The sequence below is a fragment of the Protopterus annectens genome, chromosome 3.part0 (genome assembly GCF_019279795.1).
Source record: "Protopterus annectens isolate FY-2018-M chromosome 3.part0, PAN1.0, whole genome shotgun sequence".
NCBI classification, from domain to species: Eukaryota; Metazoa; Chordata; order Ceratodontiformes; family Protopteridae; genus Protopterus; species Protopterus annectens.
This window is the reverse complement of record NC_056731.1, coordinates 1,933,164,656-1,933,186,623: the sequence shown is the minus strand read 5'-3', so window position 1 is coordinate 1,933,186,623 and position 21,968 is coordinate 1,933,164,656. Positions and strand designations below refer to the sequence as shown.

The 21,968-nt window shown below is 42.2% G+C and overlaps 1 protein-coding gene across 1 annotated transcript in view; it reads right to left on the bottom strand.

Moving 5' to 3' along the window:
- The window catches only part of PTPN23 (protein tyrosine phosphatase non-receptor type 23), a 1,983,393-nt gene that overhangs the window by 97,863 nt on the left and 1,863,562 nt on the right, over positions 1-21,968 (bottom strand). Inside the window, exon 23 of the mRNA XM_044066015.1 lies at positions 6,827-6,965. Coding sequence (XP_043921950.1) covers positions 6,827-6,965 — 139 coding nt within the window. The remainder of the gene's footprint in view (positions 1-6,826; positions 6,966-21,968) is intronic.

The following is a 21,968-nucleotide window of genomic DNA, read 5'->3' as shown; positions in this document are numbered from 1 at the left end:
TTCCTCTACCTCTCCGCATTTAACAAAAAAAAAAAAGAGCAGACCATGTTGCCAAGATAGAATGAGGCCTGGAAGGAAGGATTATACAAAGTTCAGGCTCTGAGAGTGAAGAAAAGCTACTTTGCCATCCTGTGAGCCTCGCAAAGAACAGAACCCTCGGCTTGAGCAACACCAGATTTTGAATTGATCTTGTCTCTGAATTTGTATAGAAGTTCTACTAGAACTATTAATTATCCTAATCCTTTCACAAAGGAATGGGAGAGACGCTGAAAGAACAGGTAGAAAGAACCTCTTCACTCTCTTTACATTTTTACTTTTTCTTATGTTTATCCTCAGATGAGGATTCCCCTGGTAGCAAATCTTTTAGAATCAAATTTGCTTTTCCTATTTGTCAAAGTTCTAGGATCAAAGCTAACACAAACATCACAAGGTAGAGTCTCTGCCTTGGTTAAATACCAACTGATTACCCTCTATTTAACTTAAGTGACTGATTTATTTTTTTTATTTGCTGATTACTGTGCATTGAGGAGTGATCGATGAAGGCTTTATCATTGAAACTGTCTGCAAATTAATTTACAATTTAAGTTATTTACTAAGAAAGTAAACACCTGAAAGTATAAACACTCAATACCTGCATTTTGAACTGCAAGAATATTCACAATCTTTGGCATCACATACTTGAAAAGTTGTGTGGTTTACTTACAAACTAAAATGCAACAAACAAGTTATGTGAAAAAACTAAACACCTATAAATTCAACTTCTCAAGTCCTGTCAGGAAACTGAGCTATCACTGTCAGATATTTAAGAAAAGAAATGAAACAAGAGAAACAGAACTTGAAAAGACAGTTACATAGTAATGTAAGTACTGCTTTTCACAAAGCAGGCGAGATGCAAGTGAGAGCTTTCCTGATGAAGTTGGAGAAGTTTAAAAACAGTAAGAGTCCAGGAAAGCATGAGACAGAATGACAATTGCTCGAGTGTAGATACAGTTAGGCTAGCATAGCTTCTGTAGCTTTCAAATACACAGGGAAACAAGCAATTCAAGACCACCAGCTGTTTGATAACTGTAATTTTTTTAACTCAAGGAAAACAATCTTGGAAGTTTTTTAAATTTTAATTTTAAAATCACATGCAATTTAATATTTTTCTCTATATCACATAATGCTATATTACTCTATATACCATTACATGTAAGTTACAATATCAAAACATTGCTTGACTGTGTAATAAACAACTCCTAACATTACTGTCTTACCTTTTCTTGTAACATATGCTTCCTCTGCTGCCTCATCTTCCTCACCAATACAGTCAAATCAGGCACTGCATTTCCAGCCTCTACCTCTTGCATGGCTGCATACATCAAACAGAAGACACCGGTCCGCCCTACCCCTGAACTGTAAGACAACATATATTAAGATACTGTTTAGTGCAGAAATGTCTCACTGCAGTTCTACATATCTAAAAACAAGCACACGTCCATCTGCAAGAATTCAGTAATCATGGAAAATATTACCATTTCACAGCATTCAGTCATCATTCAGGTAGTGTGGCTACCAAGTCAATCAGTTATGACTATGTTTCAGACTCAGACGCCATTTCTGATCTTGGTGATGCAAAAAAAAATTAAGATTTGTTTTGCTTGCATTCTGTTTAACAGCATATTAAAACTTCAAAAGAGACCACAGCTCTCTCTGTTCTGAGTCAGGCAGAATTTTTCCCCTCCCTCCCACCCATTTAAGTTACCACTGTCTTTCTAGTTGCCCGCCTCTTATGTTAATCTGACCATATATCTCATTTCTCTCTACTTTCACTGGCTTATGTGAGTAATCACAAAACCATCACTTTTGAAATCCCACCCCTTCAATTATTTAAATTTATTGGCCATCCTACAGTATTTCATAGTACCAAAATACAAAAGTAACCACCCCTTTCAGTCCATCTTGCTGTTTTAAAAATAGTAACTCTCCACTAAACCTTAACTTTTTAAACAGGTAAAACTCAAGTTACCTACTTTCATATCTAACTTCTCTAGTGCACACTGCAGAGTGCATTCTTTTCAATCTTTCCTTTAAGCATCCCTGTTACTAGCACTTTCTCTAATACCTAAAAGATCATCTCTACTTGACTCCAAGTAGACTTTTCTCTATCTGTTAAACCTAGCACTTGCTCCTACAGTACTTATTACCTTGATACGGCACTCTTATAGATAGCACCCCAAAAGGCAAACCCCATTTCTCGGTCACTCACGTCCCGAATCTCTTTTAAAGTTTTTGCCTAGTCCTTCTAGCATGTCGAGGATCAGTTGCTAGTGTCCTCTCCTGCTCAGCTGGTGAACCTGGGAATATTGAGGCAATGTTACAATTGCCTCATGTACACTGACAACCCTCTCCTCCTCCCACAAAACACAAATACATGCGAGAGATGCAACTATACGGCCAAACTGGAGGCTGAGCTCTCTCAACATAGGACTGGCAAGACCAGTCAGGAGGAGAAGGTTACCACACACACTATAGACCCAGTCTCACATAGTACCATCACAACCTCAAATCATACACATAAACACACAAAGACATACTCGGCTCTGATCAAAAATCTACCAAAACAGCAGAGGCCACCAAAGCAGACACCCAAACAACCACCACCTCAGAACACAACACCTGCAACACATAGACCTCACAGTCAGAGTGTCAAACAGTCACAGCCCTTAAGGCCAAACACAATGCCAGACACACTAGTCATTGGTGACTCCATAGTCAGACACACTGGCGTCCGCTCACCAGACTGAGTAAGGAGAAGGTCACAGTAAGCTGCCTGTCGGGCGCTAGAATCCGCCACATAACGCAAGCACTCCAGTCTCTCAACAGCAGGTACAAATATGACTCAGTCATTGTCCACGCTGGTGTAAACGACCTGAGACGCACCTCCTTGGACTACATGAAAAGAGACATTGAGGAGCTCTCTGATTATATGGCCCAGGCAGGTATGACCCTGACCTTGAGCAGTATCCTACCTTCACCAAGAATGATGCCACAATACAGAGATAAGATGATCAGCTTTAACAATTGGCTTAAACTCTGGTGTCATTCAAAGGGGATCAATGTCTGTCTGCCTGGGATGACATGCTGGACAAGCCACGCTGCTTCGCAAGGGACGGCTTGCACCTGTCACCCTGGGATTCCGGATATTGGCAAAGGCTCTTGCCACCCCCATAGTGCCTTTTAGGCAAGGCTCAAATTCTAAACCTACCACCCTAGAACACAAAAAGGAAAAAACTAAGGGTAATGCTGCTCAATGCCAGAAGTCTAAATCTCAAAATGCACGCCTCGAGGCCCTTCTCAGTATGGAGAACATCGATGTCTGTGCAGTGACAGAAACCTGGTTCAAGGCTCCTGAGAGCACCCCAGCACTATCAGGTTTTACCTCTTATCATGCGTTCCGGCCCCAAAATCCGGACAATACCAAGAAAGGAGGGGGTATCCATATTCATCAAAGACACCCACACCTCAAGACTGGTGGCAACGACGATGCATCGGAGACCATCCAGGTGCAATTAACCATAGGCAAGACTGCTCTGCAAATTGTAGCATGTTACAGGCCACCCTCACAAACTCAGGAACCTCACATGGCCTTCCTGAAAACACTAGAGGGATAAATGTATCACCAAACACCATCATACTAGGTGACTTCAATTACCCTAATATAGACTGGGAACACTACTCAAGCCCAAACACCCTAGCCCAAAAGTTCCTGGAATTCATAAACTCAAATGCCATGGAACAACTAGTCACCATCCCACAAGAGGAGAAAACATACTTGATCTCATCATCACGAACATGGGAGCACAATGTTCAACACCGAAGTATACCCCTCACTGGTGAGATCAGATCACAAACTAATCTCGCTGGAGGTCCTCATCCCACCCCACCTGAAATAAAAAGACCACAGTAAAGAACTTCTCGAAAGCCGACTTCACACTTCTAAAGACTAGTGTGTGGTCTCCTTTAAGGCCCCAGAGCCGACGGAAAACAGTACTCAAGCTGAATCACTTACAAATGCCTTCTACCAGCACCTGCAGGACTGCATGGATAAGGCAATCCCAAGCAAAACAAAGACTCTTTGTACCAAGGCAAGCGTCCTCTGGTGGACCCCAGCCATAAACAAACTCTACAACAAAGGAGGAAGCTGCTACAAGATAGAGCAAAATCCTTAAAAGGTAAGACACCCTTGATCACTATAAGTAAAAACTAAGAGCTCTCATAAAATCATCCAAAGCAAATTTTGAGAGAAAAATAGCTAAAGACTCAAAAGACAATCATAAGGCCTTCTTTAGCTATGTTAGAAACCTGGGAGGAAAGTCCCAGATATGCTCAGAACTAGTTCAAAAATGATGTGAAGATTTCTGATCCTACAGACATTGCCAACATACTGGCTGTCAGGTTCAGTGCAAACTTCTCCCAAAAGGAGAGATATCTATACCAAGCGATTGCAGCCCCCAAACATCTCCAACGCCCAAGTGAGAACTGCTCTCTCCAAAGCAAAAACACAGCATCCATGGGACCTGATGGTGTCCCCGGCTGTGTGCTCCACGAACTCAACGAGGAATTAAACCCACAGCTAGGACAGCTGTTTAATCATAGTCTTACCTCTGGATACGTACTCCAGGAGTGGTGCACTGCAACTGTGGTCCCACTTCACAAAGCGGTGCCTCCACCGACCCTGGAAATTACCGGCCCATTAGCTTGACAAGCCTTATCTGCAAAGCCATGGAGAGGATCATAATGGACCTCATAAATAAAGACATAGAAAATTTGCAGACTTTGGATCCATCCCAGTTTGGCTTTGTCAAAGGCAGATCATGCCTTCTAAACTTGGTTGACTTTTTCGAAACAGACACCAAAGCCATTGATGAGGGAAAGGCAGTCCATACAGCCTACCTCGATCTGGCGAAGGCCTTTGATACAATACCCCACTCGGGTATCATTGAAAAACTCATCAGCTTAAATGTTAACCCATACATCACAAGATGGGTTGCAAACTGGCTAGTGACAGAACCCACAGGGTCAGTGTGGATGCAGAGGGTCCCTGGCCAAATCCAGAAAATGGAAATCATTAAAGGTGTTGACAATGTCAATGCAAATCCTCCTTTCACTGGTGTTAGCATAGGTGTGCTCCACACTACCAAACTCAGTCCAAGTGACCTTGTGTCCTAAGGGTCAAACTCGCATAATGTTGATTTTATGAACAGCTCATAGAGTTATACAGCAGAAGTCAGGATTGTTGCCTTGATGTCAACATTCCTGACCCTAAAAAATGGATGGCGCAAACAAGTTGTTGCAAATGTAACACACATTGATGCCCCCCCCCCCAATAATGTTGATAAATCATTGCTGATGAAGGCTCCTGCAGCAAAAAAAAAAAAATCACTGGCTTCATATCTACTGGCTTCAGACCAGGAACTGGTGAGAAGGCTATGAGAATTGTAAGGGACAGTAGAAGTCTCTCTAGCTACCCTACAACCACAAGAGGAAAAATTACACCCATCTCTATCCTGACCCTAACTGAAGCTCTCTTCTTCCTCTACCTCTCAGCATTTAACAAAAAAAAAAAGAGCAGACCATGTTGCCAAGATAGAATGAGGCCTGGAAGGAAGGATTATACAAAGTTCAGGCTCTGAGAGTGAAGAAAAGCTACTTTGCCATCCTGTGAGCCTCGCAAAGAACAGAACCCTCGGCTTGAGCAACACCAGATTTTGAATTAATCTTGTCTCTGAATTTGTATAGAAGTTCTACTAGAACTATTAATTATCCTAATCCTTTCACACAGGAATGGGAGAGACGCTGAAAGAACAGGTAGAAAGAACCTCTTCACTCTCTTTACATTTTTACTTTTTCTTATGTTTATCCTCAGATGAGGATTCCCTGGTAGCAAATCTTTAGAATCAAATTTGCTTTTCCTATTTGTCAAAGTTCTAGGATCAAAGCTAACACAAACATCACAAGGTAGAGTCTCTGCCTTGGTTAAATACCAACTGATTACCCTCTATTTAACTTAAGTGACTGATTTATTTTTTTTATTTGCTGATTACTGTGCATTGAGGAGTGATCGATGAAGGCTTTATCATTGAAACTGTCTGCAAATTAATTTACAATTTAAGTTATTTACTAAGAAAGTAAACACCTGAAAGTATAAACACTCAATACCTGCATTTTGAACTGCAAGAATATTCACAATCTTTGGCATCACATACTTGAAAAGTTGTGTGGTTTATTTACAAACTAAAATGCAACAAACAAGTTATGTGAAAAAACTAAACACCTATAAATTCAACTTCTCAAGTCCTGCCAGGAAACTGAGCTATCACTGTCAGATATTTAAGAAAAGAAATGAAACAAGAGAAACAGAACTTGAAAAGACAGTTACATAGTAATGTAAGTACTGCTTTTCACAAAGCAGGCGAGATGCAAGTGAGAGCTTTCCTGATGAAGTTGGAGAAGTTTAAAAACAGTAAGAGTCCAGGAAAGCATGAGACAGAATGACAATTGCTCGAGTGTAGATACAGTTAGGCTAGCATAGCTTCTGTAGCTTTCAAATACACAGGGAAACAAGCAATTCAAGACCACCAGCTGTTTGATAACTGTAATTTTTTTAACTCAAGGAAAACAATCTTGGAAGTTTTTTAAATTTTAATTTTAAAATCACATGCAATTTAATATTTTTCTCTATATCACATAATGATATATTACTCTATATACCATTACATGTAAGTTACAATCTCAAAACATTGCTTGACTGTGTAATAAACAACTCCTAACATTACTGTCTTACCTTTTCTTGTAACATATGCTTCCTCTGCTGCCTCATCTTCCTCACCAATACAGTCAAGTCAGGCACTGCATTTCCAGCCTCTACCTCTTGCATGGCTGCATACATCAAACAGAAGACACCGGTCCGCCCTACCCCTGAACTGTAAGACAACATATATTAAGATACTGTTTAGTGCAGAAATGTCTCACTGCAGTTCTACATATCTAAAAACAAGCACACGTCCATCTGCAAGAATTCAGTAATCATGGAAAATATTACCATTTCACAGCATTCAGTCATCATTCAGGTAGTGTGGCTACCAAGTCAATCAGTTATGACTATGTTTCAGACTCAGACGCCATTTCTGATCTTGGTGATGCAAAAAAAAAATTAAGATAACTTGTAATTTTTTTTCATGGTTGGCAGCATTGCTCAATACAGTACAGTTGTGTGGTCAACTTACCATAACTGTAGATGTTCAAATGTGGTAATTCCTGCAGTTACTACATCAGGGAACTCAGCCACAGGCCAAGGTCTATGTCTGAGCAGACTTTCAGATTATGCATAACTGATACCCCCACCCCAAAAGCTTTGCACCTTGTATAAAGACTGAATATATGGCTGGTCATCTTCAGTTCTTTTTTGACCTCCAACTGTACCAATTAGAAATGTACAGCCAGAGAACACCATGTTTCCAGTATGAGGATAATCCTTAGAACACAAGAAAAGTATCTAATATTGTGATTACAGAAGGATGATTTAGTTTTGAAGTACATGCCAGGAACAGAAATGCATAGAGCTAATATGCTGAGTCACTCATATTTACTACAGTAGCAAGATGACTTGCAAGATAACAAGAAGTTAAACAGGTAAATTCACACTTGCCTATGACAGAAAAGATGCTTAAGTAATTTCAACAACATACTGAGAATGTAGGTGGATTGGACACTCTAAATTGGCCCTAGGTGTGACTGCGTGTGTGTGCCTTCTGTGGAAGATTGGGTGCCGGGCTGGCAACTCGACACCGTAAAACTCCACTGCCAATCATGAGTGGACATCTGATCTGCTGTGGTGACCCCTAACCGGGAAAAGCCGAAAGAAGAAGACTGAGAATGATCCTGACATGCAAATACTTGGAAAATGGTATGAGATGTTGGAGAGATTAGAAAATTGACAGAGAAAGAGATACAGCCTCAGTTTTTATTTAAAGAGTAACCATCTCCCTAACCACGGGAATAAACCTCCTCTGTATGTTATGCAGTGCAATTTACTGTCCTCATTTAAACAAACTAGATAAATGGATGGGTATAGTACAGTTGTGTACACTTACCATAAATGTAGATGTTCGAGTGTATTCACTGTTGCAGTCATTACATTTGGGTAATCTGCTGGCAGGTTGCTCTCAGTTGGCCTTAATTCCAAGTCTTGGGTCCTGCATCGGTTGCTGTTTTCTCTTCCATGACGTCAGGTCGTCAGGGGTATAAAACATGCAACCGACGCCATTTTCTTTAGTTTTTCTTGCCCCTGATGTCAGGTGCCCCAAAAAAGGTAGCAATATTATATATATTTATATATATACATGCATCGATATAAATGTTACCTTCATCTACAAGCAAATACACCACATAGGTTGTAGAAGATAGATAAGGAAAGATAAACTGTAGAATGACAGGGGGATGGTAGGAGGGCAACCTGGACTGCAACAGTAAATACACTTGAACATCTACATTTATGGTAAGTGTACACAACTGTACTATGTTCTTCATGTTTCACTGCTGCAGTCATTACATTTGGGTAGAATCCCAAAGCTATGGTTGGGAGGCTGGAGCTAAACAGCATTAGATGAGGCTATAAGGCCCTGCAGCACTGCAGTGGCAATGCCTGCTCTGGACTTATAGTAGAGAAGCGAATGGTAATGCGTAGTAAAGGTGTGAACAGAACTCCAAGTAGCAGCCTCTAGAATGTCCTTGGTCGGTACTCCTCTGAGAAAGGCTGCTGAAGTAGCTGCAGCTCTGGTGGAGTGAGACCTAATGCCCTTTGGCACAGGTTTGCCATGGTGTAAGTAGCAGAAATGGATGCAATGGCTTATCCACTTTGAAATTGTCTGCTTTGAAATAGCCTTTCCTTTTGATCCTGCGGCATATGACACTAGTAATTGCTCAGTTTTTCTTAGAGCTTTAGTCCTGCTCAAGTAGAATCTTAGCTGTCTGTGTACGTCCAAGGAATGCAGAATTCTCTCCCCTTTGTTCTGCGGATTTGGATAAAAAGTTGGCAGATGAATTGTTTGGTTAAGAGCTACACTGGAAATGACCTTATGCATAAAAGTAAGATTTGTCCTCAGAGACACCCTGTCTGGGTAAAATATGATAAAAGGCTCTACAGCCATGAGGGCCTGTAGCTCTGAAACTCTTCTTGCTGAAGTAATTGCAGAGCTGTCTCCCATGATAAGAACTTTACATCAGCGGTAGCAGCTGGTTCAAATGGAGGCAGGGTGAGCTTTTCCAACACATAATTGAGGTCCCATGCAGGTAATGGTGATCTTCTAGGAGGCCTTACATTTTTGGCTCCTCTAAGATACTGCTTTAGTAAAGGATGAGAAAAGATTGGTGGCTCTGCATTGTAATGAGCCAAAATGGCAGAGGCATGGATTTTGATTGATGAGAAAGATAGGCCTCTGTCAAGCATCTCAGTTAAGTATTGTAATATTTGAGGAATATGTGGTTCTGCTGTATCAGTTCCTTGGGCTTGATTCCAAGCACAGAATCTCTTCCATTTGTCAGCATAAGATTTTCTAGTACTAGGCCTTCTGGCTTCCAAAATGACATCCATCACAGCTTTACTGAGAGGTGTCGTTTGTATGATTACAGGATTAGCCATGCTGCCAGGTTCAGAGTCTGTAATTGATTGTGCAGGATCGGATTGTTTTGCTGGGACAGTAGTTGTGGTTTTTGAGGCAAGGTCCAAGCTGGGTATTGAGACAAGTTCCTTAGGACTGGGTACCAGTATTGGCGGGGCCAGTCTGGAGCAATTAATATCATCTTATATCATACAGCATCCATGGGACCAGATGACATCCCGGGCTGTGTACTACATGAACTACAATATGAACTGGCACCTCACCTAAGTGTCATGTTTAATCATAGCCTCACCTCAGGTTTCGTGCCCACTGAGTGGCGCAGAGCTACAGTTATCCCAATCCACAAGGGGGGATCCACCTTGGATCCTGGAAACTACCGTCCCATCAGTCTGACAAGCCTTATCTGCAAGGCCATGGAGCGTATTATCATGGAACTTATAAACAAAGACATTGGCAACCTTCAAACACTGGACCCCACCCAGTTTGGGTTTGTGAAGGGCCGATCTTGTCTCCTGAACCTGATTGACTTCTTTGAATCAGTCTCCAGAGCCATGGACAAGGGTAAGGTGGTCCACACAGCCTATCTAGACCTTGCCAAGGCCTTTGACACCATCCCCACTCTGGAATCATAGATAAACTTACTAAGTTGGGTATTAATCCCTATGTCACCCAATGGGTTGCTAAATGGCTTACTGATAGAACCCACACTGTAAAAGTAGCCGACTCCAAATCCAGCTCCAGACAAGTGACAAGTGGAGTACCTCAGGGTTCAGTCCTGGGGCCGCTCTTGTTTGGCATCTACTTCTAAGGGACTCTGGCTAACAAAGTTTGCAGATGACTGCAAACTGGGAGCCATTATTGAATCCCCAAATGATGTGGATACTCTACAAAAGGCCTTACAGAAACAGATGCTTGGTGCCAGAGCCATGGGCTCAAGCTCAATGCCAAGAAATGTATTGTTATCCCTTTGGGAAAAACATGTATCCATGAATTACCATATAGGTGGCAATACACTAAACACAGAAAGTGTGATAAGAGACTTAGGGACACAGTTGGACAGTGGTCTCACCTTCGATAACCACATCACCACAACAGTCAGGAAATCCTTCTATGTGGCACACCTCATCACGAAGGGCTTTTCATCCAGAAAAAGGAGGTCATTGTCCCACTGTACTCATCCCTCATTAGACCCATTATAGAATACAACGCCCCATTTGGTATGTACCTCTCAAGACATCTGCAACAACTGGAAAGGCCTCAGAAATACCTCACTAAAAGAATCACAGGCCTAAAGCAGATGCCCTACGCTGACCGCCTTAAAAACTCCAGCTATACTCTGTGGCATATCGTCTACTCAGAGGCGATCTCTGCTTAACATACAAGGCCATGTCAAACCCAGAGCTGTTGGACATGCTACACTTAAGAAATCCCAATCCCTCAGAGCTACACGCTCAGGGATCTAAACCTTGTCATCACAATAAACAAAACATGCTGGAGGGATAGGTTCCTGACCCAGAGACTCCCCAGACTCTGGAATAGATTGCCCATACATGTCAAGCAGAGTGCCTCTTTGGACCTCTTCAAGAGGAACCTTGACGATTGGATGGGAGAAAGGAAATTCACCCCAGGGATCACGTCAGTCGCCCTGCTAGACAGGGGTCCAGGAAAGTAAATAATGTGGGAAGAAATAGCCAGGGAATTGTTATGGCTAGGCTTGTATAGGCCCTAGGGCTGATAGCCTAGTACCAACCTATGAACCTATCTTTGGCTTCTCTTGTCTGACTTTTAGGAGGACCTTGGGTAGAAGAGGCAGAGGAGGAAAGGCATAAACTGATAGGTGTTTCTAACTGAAGGATAGGGCAGCCACTTTCCATGCTTGTCTGTGATAAGTCCTTGTGCAGAATCTTCAGTTGATAATTTTGAGGAGAGGCAAATAGATCTATGTCTAGGCTCCCCCATTTCTCTGTTATCATGCTGAAGACTTGTGGATTTAGTTGCCACTCGTGAGGATCCATAAGGTTTCTGCTTAAATCGTCTGCCAAAATGTTTTGGTTTCCTGGCAGGAATTGAGCTTGAAGATGTATTTGGTAGGTCAAAGCTGTGTCCCACAGTGCCATGGCTAATCTGCAAAGGGGGTGTGAGTGTGTGCCCCTTGCTTGTTTATATACCACATGACTGTGATGTTGTCCGTCTTTATCAGTAGTTGTCCTGGATGAAGTAAGTCCTTGAAGGCTGTTAGGGCATTTTGAACAGCTAGCATCTTTCTGGTTGATATGTAGATGCATTTGATTTGGTGCCCATATGCCATGTGGGTCCCCCAGGCATAATCTGATGCGTCTGTTGTTAAGGTTTGGCTGGCAGGGGGTAGAGTGAAGGGCTGTCCCATGTTTTGGTGACAGGCCTTTGCCCACCATAGAAACTCCTGTTGCAGGCAGGGAATGAGAGGAATCATTGTTTCCAGACTGTGTGAATGTTGACTCCATAAACTTTTTAGGTACCATTGAAGTTTCCTCATATGCAGTCTTGCATATGGAATTAGTAGGATACAGGATGCCATGAAGCCCACAGCCTGCAGAATTTGTCTTGCAGAAGACTGGGTTTTTGTTGACATCAGTTTGAAGTAAGTAGTCAGTTGCCTTTGTTTGTCTGGCGTGAGGTAAGCCATCTGGGCAGTTGTATTCAAGCTTGCACCCAGGAAAGTTATCTTTTGAGAGGGTACCAGTTGTGATTTCTTTTCGTTTACTGTGTACCCTAGGCATGTTAGAAGCCTTTTCACAAATGCCAGGTGTCGTAGAAGAGTGTCCTTGTTCTCTGCTTGAATGAGACAGTCGTCAAAGTAAAGATATATTTGAATACTTCTTTGTCTGCAAAATGCAATTACTGGTGCCACGCACTTTGTAAAGACCCTGGGCGCAGTAGATTAGCCAAAGGGCAGTGCAGAGAATTGGTAATGCATTAAGCCATCCTTGAATCTGAGGTATCTTATTGGGACATGCAGGTATGCCTCTTTTAGGTCTAAAGTCACCAGCCAAGCATTCTTGCCCAGCAAGGGCAGAAGCTGCTGCAAAGTGAGCATTTTGAATTTTGGAATGTCCAGGTATGTGTTCAAAATCAATAAATCCAGTATTGGCCGCCAGGCCTTGTCCTTTCTGGGTACCAAGAACAGTCTTGAGTAAAAACTTTGTCCTTTTTCCTGTTCTGGTACTGTCTGAATGGCTCCCATATCCATGAGGGACGTAACCTGTTTCTGTGCCTCTGCCCATTGATTTTTTGGCAGATCTGGCCAACCATTTGTCATTGGCAGAGTGTGGAAATGGAATCTGTATCTCTGTGATATGATGTTTAGTACCCACTTGTCCTGGGTTATTAACTGCCAATTTTGAGCAAAAAGTGCTAATTTTCCCTCTATGGGTGCTGCCAAAAGATAAGTGCTTGGTGTAGGCAGAGGGAAGTCATTGGGATTGCTTTCTGTAGGCTTGCACTTCATCTCCTCCAGATTTGGAGGTGGATGCGCCCCATTGCTTTGACCTGTATGAGTCTTGAGCCTGGTACCTGGAACCCTTAGGGCGTCTGGATTTGCCCCTTTGAGCTCTGTCTGACACAGGAAAGGACCAATTTTTTGTAGGCCAGTGTCTACTGAATCTTGGTGGCTGCACTTGTAAGAATTCTTTTAACAGTTTGCATAGACTTAGCTTTGTCTTCCATTTTCTGTAAAACCTCTTCTGCCTTAATACCAAACAGAGAATCATGCTGTAAAGGTGCATCTAGCAATTTAGCTTTAACATGATCAGGCAAATTTTGTTCCTTTAACCAGGCATGCCTCCTAATCACAGATCCAGTAACTGCGGCCCTGCAGGAGACCTCTAAAGAATCAAAACCACATTTGCAAAGTATGCTCTCCAACTTGTTCAGCTGCATGCAATAATTCCTGCAATTCTTTATTTTCTGCACATTCTGAAATCAACATAATTTTCTGTTTCAGCAATCCCATAAAATGTTGCTGGAACTTAATCATATGAAATTGACAATTTAAGGCTCTGATTGCTAAGGTTGCAGATCTATAAACCTTTTTTCCCCATCTGTCCAGTGCCCTAAAATCTCTGTCAGAGGGGGTAGGGTTTTTTGCTGTTGAGGCCTTAACTCCCTTTGGACCCTGTGAAATAGTTTCAGGATCAGCAGCAGGGTTTCTAAATAAATATTTATGTGAGTCGGGGACTCTGTAATATCCGTCAGGATTACTGGAAGCCGGAGGTAAGGAGTCAGGGGTAAAGCTTGACTCCAAAAACACATTATCCACAATGTCTAAAACAGGGGGAATGGCTAAAGGCTTGTGCTGAGGGAGAAGAAGGAAATCCCTGAGCCTCTTTTTTGATTCTGAGAAGTCTTGACTCTCCCAGTGAAAATGCTCCCTCAAAGTATGCAAGGTTTCTCCAAATGAATAATCCTCAGGAGGAGATGCAGATGGAATAGACTCCTCAGCATCAGAATCCTCATAGGGAGGTATAGATAATTCCAGATCAGAAGAGGAATCAGAAGAAATAGAAACCTGATCTGAAGATTCATAATCAATGTCTTGCCTAAGCCTCTTATCTGGAGGGGGATGGGTAACCCTGATCAAGGTAATAAGGTCTTCAGCCATTTTGATCATCTGTTTTTTAGGCTTAGAGGCCTGTGCACGTGGCTCATGCGTCATTTTTTTAGGTTTAGAAGTTGCTTTTGTCTTTGGTTTTGCCGCTGTTGTCGGTTTGATGTACAAATGCTGACGTCTGAATACACTCTCAGAAGCCGGTGCCTACTCAGCAGCTCCGGACCCATCCGACGGAGATACATCCATCGATCCAATACCTTGAGTATCTTGCGGCATGCTGGACTCCACATGGGTGTCGGTAGAGGCCTGCGACTCGAAGGTAGCGGGTATCAGGGGCTGCGAAGGCGCCTCACTGAGTACCGGCGAACCGGCGACTGTCTTAGGAGAAGCTTCGTTGTTGGTTTTGGATCTCGACTAACTTTCTCTGCCCTTTTCTTTGCGCTTTTTATGTACTCCGGTAGTCGGATTGCTATCCGACGACATTTCTGGGTAGTTAAATCTGTTTCAAAAATACTTCCTTGCAAAAATATACCGACGTTTAATAGTGCGTTGGTTAAATCTAGCACAAAACCAACAGCCAGGCACGTTGTGATCAGGGCCTAGGCAAGGAATACAGTATAAATGGAAATCCTTATGAGGTATTTGCTTCCCACAAGTAATACAATTATTAACTTTTTCTGACATCAGTAAAACACAAGAAAAAAGTTTCCCCAACGGGGTACTTAGCTTTAGTGAAGACTTTGGTTCTGAAACTCAAACTCGAATATTTCAGTAGTCGGCCGACCAGCACTTGCGAAATGCTTCTGCTTCGGGCACCGTGCAGCAAGAAAGACTAAAGAAAATGGTGTCAGCTGCATGTTTTATACCCCTGACGACCTGACGTCATGGAAGAGAAGACAGCAACCGATGCAGGACCCAAGACTTTGGAATTCATGCCGACTGAGGGCAACCTGCCAGCAGATTACCCAAATGTAATGACTGCAACAGTGAAACACGAAGAACATCTACAAAAGTACTCCTGGACTCACTGGTATGGGCCTCCTGAAGAAAAGATATGCAGTGCCATGGAGGGTGCTGCTAAGATAAGAATGGTTATGAGACTCAGTGGCCTTGGAATATCTAGGAATCTATAATTTCCATACAAAGCTTGATGCTTGAGGCTGACAAAGTGCAGGTACCATATCAGAAGAAATACTAGCAAGAAATAAATAAGTCTCGTAGGAAAAATGAAGTGTGAAGAAAGAGCCTGTTATGCCTTATTTGGCCAAGTACAACTGTACAATGAGAAAAAGAAATTCAAAACTCTGTTGTGTGGAGTGCTTACCACCATAACAATCCAAAAGAAAAGCCAATTCCTTAACTGGTTCCAAGGAGTCAAAGGAGTAAAGCTGAAACAGATGTTATTTCAATATCAAAAATGCATATATTAGAGTTACACTATTTTCAGCTGTGTGAGTTTTTGAATTTAACAGATGCTACAATCAAATGTGTGATTAATACCAATGAAAGCTACAACAATCAATGGTACAAAATACACAAGGATGGAACTCAAAAGTTTTTTTTGAATAATTGGATTGCTACTTAGCTGTACAGGGATTTGTTGGTCTACTGTCAGCCCACTCACTGATTACAGATAAAAAAGACACCTTGCTATACTGTAATACAGAAATACTTCACTTCATGGTGCTGACTGAAAAGCACCAACTCAAATTGTCAAATTCCTTTATCTAAATGTTTACTAATGTGAGATTCAAAGCAAAAATGCAACAATGACTGAAACAAAACCAGTCCAGACAGAGAGGTAGCCAACTATTTTTTATGAAGTGAAGACTGGCCAAGATCTGCTGATCCTGCTTCCCAGGATGGCTGCCCCACATTTGCCCTACACTAGGTACTCCTTTGAATGCACTCAAACTTCACTATAATAGCAAGGAATGGAGTGAGAATACAACTGGGCTCCAGTGAGTTGTTCTTTTAAAGAAGTATGAGCAGTCAAGAATATCCGTTGTTTGTATGGTGGGCAGAAACTGCAAAAAGTGAAAAGGGAGTTTAAGTTCAAAATCATCATGTCTCACAATGACTATGTGGAATGCAGAGACAGTGTCTGTAATGCTTTCAGAGACAATAATGTATTTATAGTAGTGCCTAGACAGTTGTCCATAGATGTGTTCCAGACAGCACTTCTAAAGGAAATTGTTCAAAAGAACAGTCTATTTCACCAAGGCTCAGAATATCAAAAACAACTTAAGAGTTAAGATCTTTTTTTGTGATATAAAGATTTTCTTATTTAACAAGAAACATCTTTATTAAATTATCACTTATGACATAGGCACTCATACATTTATATAAATTAAAACAAACCATACTGTCAATTTTAGTTGCAAACATTATACATCACTTGTAATCTATCCAATCACTGTCCGTCAAATATTACACAGCTCATTCAAATCCTAACTTCTTTTAAACTCCATTCCTCGTCTGCATGTATTGTTCCCACAATTTCCATTTCTTCTATGTAATTTGTTCCTATCCTTCTCTAAAGATCCTGTTTCCAGTTGTTTTATCTATGTTACTATATTTACTACTTCTAGTACAGTTAGTTTAGACTTTGAATTTCCATTTCCTAGTAATTGCTTTTTGGCAGCCACCATAATTAGACTCAGCAAGGCCTTACTATGTCTAGACAATTCCAATTCTGCATCACAGCTCAAAAAAATCATTTCCTTAGTCATATCAATTTGCTCACCCAGTATTTCTGATAGGAGTAGTCTACAGAGAATTTTTAAAAGTCTGCCAACTCATTACACTTCCAGAAAATATATTCCCACTTAATTCTTTCTTCCCCCATCACTCCTCCCAACATTTGCTAGATACCTGAGGAAGACATTTTTTGAGATTACCTGGGGTATAAAAATCTCTATGTAAACCCTTCCAAGTAAAGATCCTAGCTTTTCTAGACTTTGTTGCATACTTGGGAGACATACATACATCCCACCACTGTTTCTTTGTGAATTGCTTATCTAATCCCTTTTCCCAATCCTTTCTAACCTTCTCTGAAAGATTTTTATAGTTATCATGCAATATTTTATATGCTCTACTAATTATTCCTTTTTTAACAACAGCTTCTGTTCTTGATTCTACTAAAAACTCTACCAGTGTTGGTCTTTCACTAAGGATCCTCCTATTTTTTTTTTTTGCCTGTGCTCTGATAATAATCCTTGATAGGGAAGGCAATCTTTAGCCTACAATCCAAATAAATTCTTGGGCTCTTCCCAGTCTATTATCTTTCCATCTCCAATTACTTGCTCCCAATACCCAGGTTCTTTTCACAGGATCATAAGAGATTACTATGCTAATGGCCCTGGGGCCCTTACAAGCCTAGCCAAAAGTTTATCCCCAAAAAAGAAACCTCAGTCACCACCTGTCGCCCCTGTCAATGAGGGACATAGGTGGAACCCCTGGGACAAATTTGTTGTTTTCCATTCATTCATCAAGGTTGCGCTTGAAGCGGTCAGCGACATACTTTGACGTGTATGGGGAGTCTATTCCTGAGACGGTGCAGCCTTTGGAAGACAAACCTGTCTCTCCAGCGGGTTTTGTTAATGTCACATATTAAATTTAAGCCTTTTGATCAGGTAATGTGCGAAGAGCTAGACTTACGGATATGGAGCATCTCTAGTAGAGCAGGGTCTGAGATTGCCTTGTAGACGAGATACAGATCACCTCTGAGCAATTTTTACGATACCGAGTACAGTGATAGTGATTTGAGCCTGTCCACACAGGCCACGTGTTGGAGGCCATGGATTCTCTTTGTGAGGTATTTTTGTAGCCTTTCTAGTTGGTGCAGGTGTTTGGAGAGGTACAAACCAAACGGGGCATTGTACTCAATTACTGGCCTAATGAGGGAGGAGTAAAGAGAGGTAATAACTTCCTTTTTTCTGGATGCAGTCACTTTACTTATGACATGAACCAAATAAAATGCTTTTCTGACCACTGCCGTTACATGATGGATAAATGTGAGATTGTTGTCAACCTGTGTACCCAGGTCACTCACCACAGGTTGTGTGCTTACGGGATTGAGGTTGATCTGGTAATCAGGATCATTTGGCTTAGTGGTGCACTGCTCTGACTCTAGTGCACGGGGTCCTGGGTTCAAGTCTTGGCAGTAGGGGCTGTGTTTTTGCCTAACTGTATGATGATACATTTTTTTGCATTTAACTTAAGGCCATGAATTTGGCACCAGTCATTTGTTGCTGTGAAACCCTCTTGTAGTATGTTAACATCATTTGGGGAGTCAATGAATGCAAAACAAATGAGAGCCAGCACAAAATGTGTGGTTTTAACACAATTTAATGGGTAAAAAGCATAACAATGGGTGAAGGGACATGAATACAAATCCCAACCCCCCCAAACCAAACTGGATTCAGCTTAATAGCCTTCTTCAGTGGAAGACAAAATACACAACAAAACACAGAACCAAAAGGTCCTTATAAAGCCAAAGGCAGGTGCCAACAAACATTCCCATTGGTTACTTCATAAATATTCATTTAGACCAGGAGGGAAAAGCCCTGTATAAACACACTTGCAACCATAATACTTCGGTATTTAGACTTACTATTACTGATCATATTATAAGGAATTGTAGGGATAAAGTTGGTTGGGCACAGTGTTTTGAACACTAAGGAGAAAAAATGGATAATTAAACTAGGAGGGCTTTTTCCTCCTGGTCTAAATGAATATTTATGAACTAACCAGTGGGAATGTATGTTGACACCTGCCTTTGGCTTTATAAGAAGGACCTTTTGGTTCTATGTTTTGTTGTGTATTTTGTCTAAGCCGAAACCGGTTTGGTTTGGGGGTTGGGATTTGTATTTATGTCCCTTCACCCATTGTTATACTTTTTACACATTAAATTGTGTTAAAACCATACATTTTGTGTTGGCTCTTGTTTGTTTTGACTTTCCTTGGAGTTTAGAGTCATTGCAGTTGCCGTACCTGCGGGTCTGAGAGGTTTGGAGTCAATAACAGCACCCAACTTACAGTCGTGCATAAACTTGGGTCAGCCACATTGTCTTTGCCTGGACCTCTAAGAAGTAGATGTCAAACAATAGGGGTCCCAGGCCATATCCCTGGGCAACACCACTAGTTACAGGTCTGCTGTCAGAGATGGTGTCACCTATTTTGACCTTGTGGGTTCTATTGGTGAGCCGGTGGCCACACCCACCTGATGAGATAGGGATTTACACCAAGCTGTGTTAGCTTTTCGATGATGCCCGAGTGGGGGATAGTGTCAAAGGCTTTGGCCAAGTCAAGGTAAGCTGTATGCACTGACTGTCCCTCATCCAGTGCCTTGCTGCCAGTCTCATAAAAGTCAACCAGGTTCAATAGGCAAGATCTGCCCTTGACAAATCCAAACTGGGTGGGGTCAAGTCCTTGGAGATTGCCTATGTCCTTGTTTATGAGGTCCATAACACTATGCTCCATGGTCTTATAGATAAGACTTGTCAAGCTAATGGGGCAATAGTTTCCAGGGTCAGTAGTGGCACCACCTTTGTGCAAATGGATGACAATGACAGTTTTCCACTCTGCTAGAATGAAGCCTGTACTTAAGCTATAGTTGAACAGGGTGCTCAATGGCGAAGATAGTTCTTGCTGGAGATGTTGCAGCATACAGCCTGGGATACTATCAAGTCCCATGGAAGCTGTGTTCTTTGCCCTGGATAGTGCCTTTAACACTTGATCTATGGAGATGTGAGGTGCAGGGCAAGTATTGAGGATGTCGAATGGGCCTTGGGGGGGCAGGGGAGTGAAGTTTGCGCTGAACCTATCTGCTAGCAGGTTGGCTAAGTCCACAGGATCAGTGGAAGTAGTACAGTTAAGAACTAATTCAGAACAAACCTGGGCATTGCCATGGAGGGCTTCTGACATAAATGAAAAGGCTTTGTGGTTAAGTCTTTGTTTCGGAGGCTAGTTTCAATTCATAATTGGCTTTGGAGGTTTTCACTAGTCATCAAATTTGCTTGTTGAGGCTAAGGAGGGAGTTTTTCCAATTGGGAATTTGTGCCTTTTTACCCCTGGACAATTTTCCTTCCGTTGCAAAGCCTGTTGATAGAGGATGTCCACCAGACAGGTTTGTGTTTCCTTGAGGAGCAAGTTTTAGTTCTGTTGGGCATGGCTGAGTCCATGCAGTTGTACAGGTGCTTGAATAGTGCACTGGCATACTGTTCAGCATATCTGTCTGCATCCTCTGAGTTTTTGAGAATTTTTTTAGCCTGGTTACGGCTGGGGGGGGGGGGGGTGTTGGACGAGATAGACACTTCGAATGAGACAGACTGATGGTCTGATCTCACCAGGGAAGAACTTACCCATGCTGGTGAGAACCAAGTCTAGAATGTTATCTCCCCCTGTGGGGGATGAGACAACCTGGTCTAATGCATCAGAACTGATGAATTCAAGGAATCATTGGGTGACTGCATTAGAGCAGGAATAGTTCACCTAGTCTATGGTGGGGTAGTTGAAGTCACCAAGGATCAGGATATTAGGGGTTACCTTGATGGAGTCAAGTAGGTCCAGGTAGGAGCAGTGGGTGTCCTGAGTCACGAAGTGGGGTCTATAGCTGGCTATAACGTGGATGGGTTTCTTGCCAACTTTCTTGCTTACACCTCCAACAAAAAGTAAATACACCAGAAAGCTTTAATCATAATAAGCACGAATAGAGGTATAGTCAGTAGAAGTCAGGGGATGGAGGGAGGGTAACCAGGACTGCAACAGTGAACACACTCGAACATCTACATTTATGGTAAGTGTACACAACTGTACTATGTTCTTCATGTTTCACTGTTGCAGTCATCACATTTGGGGAGATTCCCAAAGCTAAGAATGGGAGGAGGCAATTAAATAGCATTAGGTCCAGCTATAAGGCCCTGCAAAACTGCAGTGGCAAAGCCAGCTCTGGATTTAGAGAAAATTGGCAAGTGGTAATGCTTGGTGAAAGTATGTACAGAACTCCAGGTAACAGCTTCTAGGATGTCCCTGGTAGGGACACCTCTGAGAAAGGCTGTAGAGGTAGATGCAGCTCTGGTGGAATGAGGTCTTATCCCCTGTGGAACAGGTTTTCCATGGTGCTTATAGCAGAAATGAATGCAATACCCTATCCACTTAGAAATGGTTTGCTTTGAGATGGCCTTCCCCTCTGCCCCTGCAGCAAATGCAACCAGCAGCTGTTCAGATTTCCTGAGAGGCTTAGTTCTGTCCAAGTAAAATCTACGTTGTCTGTGCACGTCCAAGGACTGCAATATTCATTCACCTTTGTTCTGTGGATTAGAAAAGAAGGTTGGCAAATAAATGGACTGATTAAGGGCCACACTGGATACTACCTTGGGCATAAAGGAAGGGTTGGTCCTGAGGGACACCCTGTCCGCATGAAAGATGATGAAAGGCTCCACTGCCATGAGGGACTGTAATTCAGACACTCTTCTTGCTGAAGTGATGGCTAGAAGGAAGGCTGTTTTGCAAGAAATGAAAGTACAGTTTTGTACCTACCATAAATGTAGATGTTCAAATGTATTCACTGCTGCAGTCATTACACTTGGGTTATCCTGCCGTCAGGTGGTCCCGCAGTCGGCCAGAGTTCCAAAGTCTTGGTCCAGCGTCAGTTGCTGTCGCTTCTTCCCTGACATCAGTGCGCCAAGGGTATATAAGATGCAGCTGACGCCATT